The sequence below is a fragment of the Myotis brandtii genome, unplaced genomic scaffold (assembly GCF_000412655.1).
Source record: "Myotis brandtii unplaced genomic scaffold, ASM41265v1 scaffold802, whole genome shotgun sequence".
Classification (NCBI taxonomy): domain Eukaryota; kingdom Metazoa; phylum Chordata; class Mammalia; order Chiroptera; family Vespertilionidae; genus Myotis; species Myotis brandtii.
The window spans coordinates 1630767-1640745 of record NW_005371230.1 but is presented as its reverse complement, the minus strand read 5'-3'; the positions used below and the strand labels follow the sequence as shown (position 1 = coordinate 1640745).

At 52.8% G+C, this 9979-nt stretch overlaps 1 protein-coding gene across 1 annotated transcript in view; it reads left to right on the top strand.

Annotated features, from left to right (window-relative positions):
- The window catches only part of TENM3 (teneurin transmembrane protein 3), a 600673-nt gene that overhangs the window by 587708 nt on the left and 2986 nt on the right, over window positions 1-9979 (top strand). Inside the window, exons 29-31 of the mRNA XM_014531397.1 lie at window positions 2576-4187; window positions 7132-7262; window positions 9492-9975. Coding sequence (XP_014386883.1) covers window positions 2576-4187; window positions 7132-7262; window positions 9492-9975 — 2227 coding nt within the window. The remainder of the gene's footprint in view (window positions 1-2575; window positions 4188-7131; window positions 7263-9491; window positions 9976-9979) is intronic.

Genomic DNA, 9979 nt, shown 5'->3' with positions numbered 1-9979 from the left:
CCCCACCCCTGCCCTGCAGCCACCCCAACCCTGGACACCCCAGCGAGGGCCCTGCCTGCCAACCTCACCTCTGGCAAACCTACCCACATGCGCCCTGAGATGAGGGCTTCCCTCCACACCAGCCGCCCCCCTGCACGCAGTCACGCTATTGGTTGGCTGTTGAGGAACTACAGAGTAAGCCTCCACACACCTGCCTGCCGGGAACAAATCCTGACCCTGGAAAGCATTTCACCCCCCGCCCACCCGCCTGGGACACGTCTCCCTGGGGAACATGGCTTCATCCTGGAACACCCTTCCCATCAGACACGAGTGCCCAAACCCCAACCCTGATGAGAGTGATCCCGAGGTAACGGGAACGCGGACGGGCAGCCTGGGAGCACGTCACTGACCATGACAGCAGCGTCACCGAGGTCACCGTGACGCATCCGCGGGCGTCAGGAAGCCAGCCGGGACTTGCTCATCATCTCTCCAAAGTCCCTCACGTCCGCCCAGACCGGCTCCATTTCCTGCCAGGACAGGCACACTCAGCCAAGCCTTCATCAGAGCAAAACAAGTAACATTCCGCCACCTGCCGTCCGAGGTGATTCTGAGGGACCGTAAAACTACGCACTGATTCCGGCGCAACAGTCCGAGCGCCCTGAGGAATGCAAACCATCGGAACCACGCTCGCAACATGGACGGCTCAGCCTGTGGACTAAGGACCCCCAGACCTGCCCATGGAGGTGCTACAGAGGCTGGTCACAGAGACGGGCTGCTTCTGGAGGTGGTGGGCAGGGATTGTTCATCTCAGTGCTAACCCCTCGGCACCTCCGGCTCCGCAACCTTGCCGCTGGTCTCACGGGTGCAAGGAGGCTTCCTGGGGGAAAAGCCGCCCTGCGGTGTGACGATCACCCATCACTTATCCAGCCAACGCCTCTGGCCCAGCAGATGCGTGCCTTTTGTCTTCCTGCGGTTACCTGCTAAATAAGCAAAGCTAATGTTTAGGGATACATTTACTCACTTCGTAATTTAACACTGAAGCAGTGTGTAGCCCAGAAACCTTTCATGGCCCCTGAGGTCCGGGAGAGATTGGCGCGCTCAGGGGCGACTGCAGCGTGTAGATGGCATTGCGGCTACAGATGCCACGCAAGAGTCTGCAGACAAACGAGCAAAACCCACATCCGGGTCCGTGTGTCTGTGAAGTGAGTTGGTAGTGCTCACTCGCCATGTGCTTACGTTAGCAATGTTTGCTGACACCGATGCTTTACGGACACATTATCCATTTGGGGCTCATTTTACCTCTCTTCTTCATAAAACGATATTCTGAAGGTGTTGCTCCGCCCCCACACCCACTGGAAATTGAAACATGATTTGAGTGGCTCTTCAGTCAAATGAGGGGGGAGCCGCCCTCCTGAATTAACTGCTCATGGTGGACAGCACTGCCTTTCCCAGATGCTGTTTGCACCTGCAAATGGTGTCTCCGAGGCAGCTGGCCCCAGGCCTGCATTCCGATTTACCCAGGCCCATCGACAGCCTGCCGCTCGGTGGGCGTGCCTTGGGAGGAAGCGTGCATCCTGACACGTGGCACACTATGAATCTTGAGCCGCTGATTGCAGAACCCCCCGCCCCCTCACGATTAAGCACCCAAGCAAAGTAGGCAGGGAATCCTTAGCAATGTACAAGGTCAAGGGTAACTCAATTAAAATGAAAATCAGCCCGGCCGGCGTGGCTCAATGGTTGAATGTCGACCTATGAACCAGGAGGTCATGGTTCGATTCCCGGTCAGGACACATGCCTGTGCTTACGTTAGCAATGTTTGCTGACATCGATGCTTTACGGACGCATTATCCATTTGGGGCTCATTTTACCTCTCTTCTTCATAAAACGATATTCTGAAGGTGTTGCTCCGCCCCCACACCCACTGGAAATTGAAACATGATTTGAGTGGCTCTTCAGTCAAATGAGGGGGGAGCCGCCCTCCTGAATTAACTGCTCATGGTGGACAGCACTGCCTTTCCCAGATGCTGTTTGCACCTGCAAATGGTGTCTCCGAGGCAGCTGGGCCCAGGCCTGCATTCCGATTTACCCAGGCCCATCGACAGCCTGCCGCTCGGTGGGCGTGCCTTGGGAGGAAGCGTGCATCCTGACACGTGGCACACTATGAATCTTGAGCCGCTGATTGCAGAACCCCCCGCCCCCTCACGATTAAGCACCCAAGCAAAGTAGGCAGGGAATCCTTAGCAATGTACAAGGTCAAGGGTAACTCAATTAAAATGAAAATCAGCCCGGCCGGCGTGGCTCAATGGTTGAATGTCGACCTATGAACCAGGAGGTCATGGTTCGATTCCCGGTCAGGACACATGCCCGGGTTGTGGGCTCGATCCCCAGTGGGGAGCGTACAGAAGGCAGCTGATTGGTGATTCCCTCTTATCACTGATGTTTTCATCTCTCTCCCTTCCTCTCTGAAATCAATAAAAATATACTTTAAAAAAAATCAATTTCCCGGGTGGCATGTTTCTGCGTGTCCGTGGTCGCTAAGCCTTGCTTCTGCTTCCCCGTTCACAGCGCCGGGTAACGGTGTGTCCTCTCGTTGCAGTCCATGGTGCTCCTGCTGCACAGCCAGCGCCAGTACATCTTCGAATACGACCTGTGGGACCGGCTGTCGGCCATCACCATGCCCAGCGTGGCGCGCCACACCATGCAGACCATCCGCTCCATCGGCTACTACCGCAACATCTACAACCCGCCGGAGAGCAACGCCTCGGTCATCACCGACTACAACGAGGAGGGGCTGCTGCTGCAGACGGCCTTCCTGGGCACCAGCCGGCGGGTCCTGTTCAAGTACCGCAGGCAGACCCGGCTCTCAGAGATCCTGTACGACAGCACGCGGGTCAGCTTCACCTACGACGAGGCGGCGGGCGTCCTGAAGACGGTGAACCTGCAGAGCGACGGCTTCATCTGCACCATCCGGTACCGGCAGATCGGCCCCCTGATCGACAGGCAGATCTTCCGCTTCAGCGAGGACGGGATGGTCAACGCGCGCTTCGACTACAGCTACGACAACAGCTTCCGCGTGACCAGCATGCAGGGGGTCATCAACGAGACGCCGCTGCCCATCGACCTCTACCAGTTCGATGACATTTCCGGCAAAGTCGAGCAGTTTGGGAAGTTCGGCGTCATCTACTACGACATCAACCAGATCATCTCCACGGCCGTGATGACGTACACGAAGCACTTCGACGCCCACGGCCGCATCAAGGAGATTCAGTACGAGATCTTCCGGTCCCTCATGTACTGGATCACCATCCAGTACGACAACATGGGCCGGGTCACCAAGAGAGAGATCAAAATCGGGCCCTTCGCCAACACCACCAAGTACGCCTACGAGTACGACGTGGACGGCCAGCTGCAGACCGTGTATCTCAACGAGAAGATCATGTGGCGCTACAACTACGACCTGAACGGGAACCTCCACCTGCTGAACCCCAGCAACAGCGCGCGCTTGACCCCGCTCCGCTACGACCTGCGAGACAGGATCACCCGCCTGGGGGACGTCCAGTACCGGCTGGATGAAGACGGCTTCCTGCGGCAGAGAGGCACGGAGATCTTCGAGTACAGCTCCAAGGGGCTCCTCACGCGGGTTTACAGCAAAGGCAGCGGCTGGACCGTCATCTATCGGTACGACGGCCTGGGAAGGCGCGTTTCCAGCAAAACCAGCCTGGGGCAGCACCTGCAGTTTTTCTACGCCGACCTCATCTACCCCACGAGGATCACGCACGTCTACAACCACTCGAGCTCAGAGATCACCTCCCTCTATTACGATCTCCAGGGACATCTGTTTGCCATGGAAATCAGCAGCGGGGATGAGTTCTACATCGCCTCGGACAACACCGGGACGCCGCTGGCTGTTTTCAGTAGCAACGGGCTCATGCTCAAGCAGATCCAGTACACCGCCTACGGCGAAATCTACTTCGACTCCAATATTGACTTCCAGCTGGTCATTGGGTTTCACGGTGGCCTGTATGACCCACTCACAAAACTGATCCACTTCGGAGAAAGGGATTACGACATTTTGGCAGGACGGTGGACGACGCCTGACATAGAAATCTGGAGGAGAATCGGGAGGGACCCGGCTCCTTTCAACCTGTACATGTTCAGGAATAACAATCCTGCAAGCAAAATCCATGACGTGAAAGACTACATCACAGGTGAGCAGCATCTTACTTCCTTGCCGGGTACGGAATTACTTTAATCCTTGGGTTAATGCATAAAATAATTGGAGTTGCTTTCTTTTTAACTTTATACTTTACTCATGCAAAATCAAATGCCTCGCCTCTTAAATGCATTTATTTCTCTGTGGAACCATAGAGAAACCAAAAAGGGAAACCGAGACATAGTTTGTTACTTCTGTTCTGCCTGCCAGTGCCCAAGGCCACGATTTTTCTGAAATGACATGGAATCCAGTCACTGAAGGGAATATTGACTTCCAGCTGGTCATTGGGTTTCACGGTGGCCTGTATGACCCACTCACAAAACTGATCCACTTCGGAGAAAGGGATTACGACATTTTGGCAGGACGGTGGACGACGCCTGACATAGAAATCTGGAGGAGAATCGGGAGGGACCCGGCTCCTTTCAACCTGTACATGTTCAGGAATAACAATCCTGCAAGCAAAATCCATGACGTGAAAGACTACATCACAGGTGAGCAACATCTTACTTCCTTGCCGGGTACGGAATTACTTTAATCCTTGGGTTAATGCATAAAATAATTGGAGTTGCTTTCTTTTTAACTTTATACTTTACTCATGCAAAATCAAATGCCTCACCTCTTAAATGTATTTATTTCTCTGTGGAACCATAGAGAAACCAAAAAGGGAAACCGAGACATAGTTTGTTACTTCTGTTCTGCCTGCCAGTGCCCAAGGCCACGATTTTCTGAAATGACATGGAATCCAGTCACTGAAGGGAAGTGACCTGGAGATGCAGGCACCATGGAACTCGGGGTTCCAGTCCCTCCCCCTCTCCTACCAGCTGTGTGGCTTTGTAGACAAGTCGTGTCAATTCTAGTGGAAAGGATGGGTGTGAAATACAGCACAGTGTGGCTCAGCATCCCATCCCTGGGAGGAGTTGGACTAAATGTCCACCACCATCACCTCAGGACAACAGAGGAACCGTTTCTCCCATCAGTTGCTTAGCCAGGGGACACTGTGTCTGTCCTCGCTTCTGTCCCCTTATACTACCACCTTCATTACCATGTGGTACAGTCCTGGGACTACTAATAGATACACTGATCTTCAGGGCATAGATTTAAGATCTTCCCAAGGTTAGTGCGTGATGCAATTGAAAGCATCAGATCCCACTTCTGCCACCAGGTAACAGAGACAGGGACCCAGCAAGCACGCCCAGTTCCCTTAAATAGCTGACTTCTTCACTCCTCCTCCACTCCAAGGACCCTGAATCCTTCTGCCTCCAGCGTTCACTCCTGAGCTGCACTCCACAGTTAAGGTTCCCTGCTTTGTGGTTTCGTTTGGGGGTTTTCTGTGTTGCCTTTGCTTGTGTTAGATAGATGCTCCTTCAGCCTGTCGTTTTCTTGCTCAGCATTTCCAGTGTACTGAGATGTCCGTTTTCTCAGTTCTCAGGACGGCTCTCCAAACGCTGCCCCCTGTTCACTCTCCATCTGCCTCCTGCTTTCCCCGCATTCCTAACGCTGTCCCTAGCTCTCTGCCATGTGGACCCGCTGAAAGCCCCTTCACTCTGTGTCCTAATTCAGCCACGCCCTCGTGGTGCCTCCTTCAGGGCTCTTCAGTCTACCTCCACAGCCATGTCCCATTATGTTGGCAGTGCTTTTCAACACTGAAGACCCTCTGGCTCTCACTGTTACACAGACATTGGTTGTAAGTAGGAGAGTCCTTACCTCCAGTACTCCACCAATCATGAGAAGGGATTTTCTCTAAATACAAGATAGATGATAGATAGAAAGATTGATACCACTTTCTGTCCTACATGGTGAACTTGGGTTTATCTCTCCCACCACCCCAACCCCCATTTAAAAGAGGGAGAATACCGCTGACTTTAGAGCCATATGATACCTGGACAAGGAGCCGGCCGGCCTGACAATGGGGTGAGAGTTGGTGCCCTAGAGAAGGAGATAGGAAGCAAGCGACTCCATCATGGTGACGGGCAGTTAACCCCGGGCTCTTTGTGAGGTGCTGACAGGGGCTGACTGGAAGGCGGGGACGCCACACTCCCGATTTCCTCCGCTCCTAGCAATGTGGACTGCAGGGAATGCCACAGCAGCATTTTCTTAAAAACATCAAAAGAGAGATGGGCTGGCATACACTCTGTTAGGTGAAATGCAATTTCCCACTTCCCAGCTTAACATATAGAATCATCGCCACCCAAGCAGAGTCCCAGAGCCGCACGCCCGTTGAGCACTTCTGCAAGAGCATAACCTCCCAAGAGAAGAGAAGCCTTCTTTGGAGCTTACTGGCTTTCGGAGTCACAGGCAAATATTTTAAAAGACCATCTGAAAGGTTTCCAGGTTTTCTCCCCAAAAAGTGTGTTTCCACGGTGCAGAGCGCGCCTCTGAAGGCCTAGCTGAGGGTGAGCAGCAGTGTGCGCCCCGGGCCAGCTTTCCGCATTCGTCTCTGATTAAGCATCTACTGTTGTTTTCCACTCTCTCAGCCTAGGGCTTTTATTCCTAGAAAATGGGTTGCGGGCAGCTGCATATCCGTGGGCCATGCCTTTTGAAAGACAGTGACACACAGCTTGTCTTTAAGACCAGCCTTTGCTGACCACACTACACATTCCATTCGTTTCCAACAACCCTGGCTCTCCCCGCTGCTGCGCCCTGTTCCTGCCTGGTTTCGGCCCGATTACCAACACAGGCGGCAGCCGGCGCACGGGGCCGCGTATTCCGTCTGTCCCAGTGCGTGTCTGTGACTCCACGTTTCCTACGGCCCCTGCTGGGGTGATTGTCTTTGCGTCCGAAAGTGGGGAGCTGGTTTTGAATTGTGGGGTCACGGTACACGTGTGCTCTTTCCCTGGTTGTTCTTTGTGAATCCGGGCCTTTCTCTCAGGTAAGAGTTTAAAGTTCTGAAAGCACAGCATAAACCCTAACCCCTGTCCTTTGCAACGTCCTCCTCCCAGATGTTAACAGCTGGCTGGTGACCTTTGGCTTCCACCTGCACAACGCGATCCCTGGGTTCCCCGTCCCCAAGTTTGACCTGACGGAGCCTTCCTACGAACTGGTGAAGAGTCAGCAGTGGGACGATGTCCCGGTAAGAACCGAAAGGCGAAACTAGGGAAGGGTGATAAATGGCTTACGCGTGTCCTGTGTACCCGTATTCAGTCAAACTGTGCTGGTGAAACCTGTACCAAAATCAGTTTTTAATTTTTTGACTCGTTGAGGGAAGAAAAAAAATAACATTTCTGCTCAGTAAACTAGGGGCCCATGAAACGGGCTTAAATCTGTTTTTAGTGATGCTAATAAAAACGCAGAAAGACATTAGCAAAAGGTAATAAACTGCAGGGTTTCTCCAGAGAAGCCCATGAAAGCACATTTATGGCCCTTGGGACCTTAAGGCAAAGACACAGTAAACAGGAGGGCAGGCGATCCCTATTCCAAATTAGCAGCCCACAAACAATGCCACAAAGGTCACCTTTTAAAAAATAGCAACTGTGTTTCATGGGAGACGATTAAAAATAAAAAAGAAAACGCAAGGCTCCCCCTACAACTCGGTGTTTATGGGATTTTCCTGGCAATAACAGATCAGGAGGCCTGTAACTGTTCTGAGAAATAAAAGGGGGGGGGTGGGGAGAATGGAAAATGGCAAAGTCAAAGCTGCCATTTCAGAAAATGCTACTTTCAATTCCCACCATTCAAAGATCAGAAAGGAATGCACAACAAAGCAACAGAATTCTAGCTTAAAGCAAGAATAAGTAAAGATCAAGAAATTGGGCTACCTCGTAACAATTAAACGGGAGTGCAGATTCTTAGAAAGACTCATCCCTCCGCCCCTCGAGCAATTTCCTATAATTTCAATGACTACAAAGAGGAAAGGCAACTGTGGCTAAAACACACACACACATACAGCGTCAATACCTCTGTTTCCCGGTACAAGTTTCATAACATAAAAGCAATTCCCTTTTTCAGGTGTCATCTTCACATTTAAAAAAGCAAAAACCCATCGGTGTCCAGGGCCGGGGGCCATTTTAACATTTCTATTTGCAAATGCATCCACGCTGACCACGGTGCCATGCAGACATACTGCAGTTTCCTGGTGCATTAAACAAGCGTGTCCTAATTGTGTGCGACTCCCCAGCATGTCTGAAAACACTTACGTCTGACGGTACAAATGGAATTGCCAACTTCTTTTCCAAGGCAGCCTTTTAAATACGGTTCGGGTTCTCTGTCAAGAGACACGCACCATAAGGACAGCTTAGGGAATCTCCGGCAAAGACGTGGAGGCCGCCCCAAGTGCGGGGAGAACAAATGTTTCTTTCACGGCTGCAAATAAAACAGATGTTTCCATTTGGGGAACACTGGCCAGACAGACATCTGGTAGTACAAGAAATGGCTGAGTTAAGATGCCCTCTGGTTTATATCATTTGCCAGGCCCTGACTGGTTTGGCTCAGTGGGTAGAGCGTCGGCCTGCGGACTGAAGGGTCCCAGGTTCGATTCCGGTCAAGGGCATGTACCTTGGTTTGCAGGCACATCCCCAGTAGGGGGTGTGCAGGAGGCAGCTGATCTATGTTTCTCTCTATCCCTCTCCCTTCCTTTCTGTAAAAAAATCAAAATATATTTTTTTAAAAAATAAAATAAGTCGTTTGCCAGTGTAGCGTGTGCCCTGTCCCTAAGTCTCCAAAAAATAAATGTTTTCCCAGAGTAATAAATCCTCATCCCCAGCTGTCCCACAGCGCACTCATCCTTGTACGTTCAGTTCTGCAGTTTCACTGATGACATTCTATTGAAATCGTGTTCGCTGGGAGAGGGTACAGAGTCTACAGGTTAAAGCATGTGAACTGGGACGCAGTGAGCCGCCCTGAACACCCCAGCCTTGCACATCCTGTGTTTGCTGCTTGCTCCTCAGCCTCCCGGGGACAAAGCTGCTGGGATGACGGACCTGCTAAGCTGGGTGCCCCAAATGGGAGGGACGCAGGAAACGGGCATCTAGAAATTGAAAGAGAAAAGCTAACACATGAACATTTTGCCCACGTTAGAAACTAAAAAGCTCTGAATACGCGATGGCGTTAGCTCTTCCTGCCTTTCCAAACACATTTGGATCAGCTTGAGGGGTGTGCATCTTGCGTGCATTCCTCCACGCAGGGGTTTTTTTAAGCCTTTTCATCTCGAAAGAACCCACGGAGGTTTCAATAAATGCCATGGAGCTCTCTCCAGATCCCTTCCCCTTCCTGTGGGGAGTGGGCGCGCCGCCAGGCAGCTGGCTCCGCCAACCCAGAGCCACAGCTGTTCTCTAACCCGTCTCCCTTCTGTGTCCCTTTACAGCCCATTTTTGGAGTCCAGCAACAAGTGGCGCGGCAGGCCAAGGCCTTCCTGTCCCTGGGGAAGATGGCAGAGGTCCAGGTGAGCCGGCGCAAGGGCGGCGGCGCGCCGTCGTGGCTGTGGTTCGCCACCGTCAAGTCGCTGATCGGCAAGGGCGTCATGCTGGCCGTCAGCCAGGGCCGCGTGCAGACCAACGTGCTCAACATCGCCAACGAGGACTGCATCAAGGTGGCGGCCGTGCTCAACAACGCCTTCTACCTGGAGAACCTGCACTTCACCATCGAGGGCAAGGACACGCACTACTTCATCAAGACCAGCACGCCCGAGAGCGACCTGGGCACGCTGCGGCTGACCAGCGGCCGCAAGGCCCTGGAGAACGGCATCAACGTGACCGTGTCGCAGTCCACCACCGTGGTCAACGGCAGGACGCGCAGGTTCGCCGACGTGGAGATGCAGTTCGGCGCGCTGGCGCTGCACGTGCGCTACGGCAT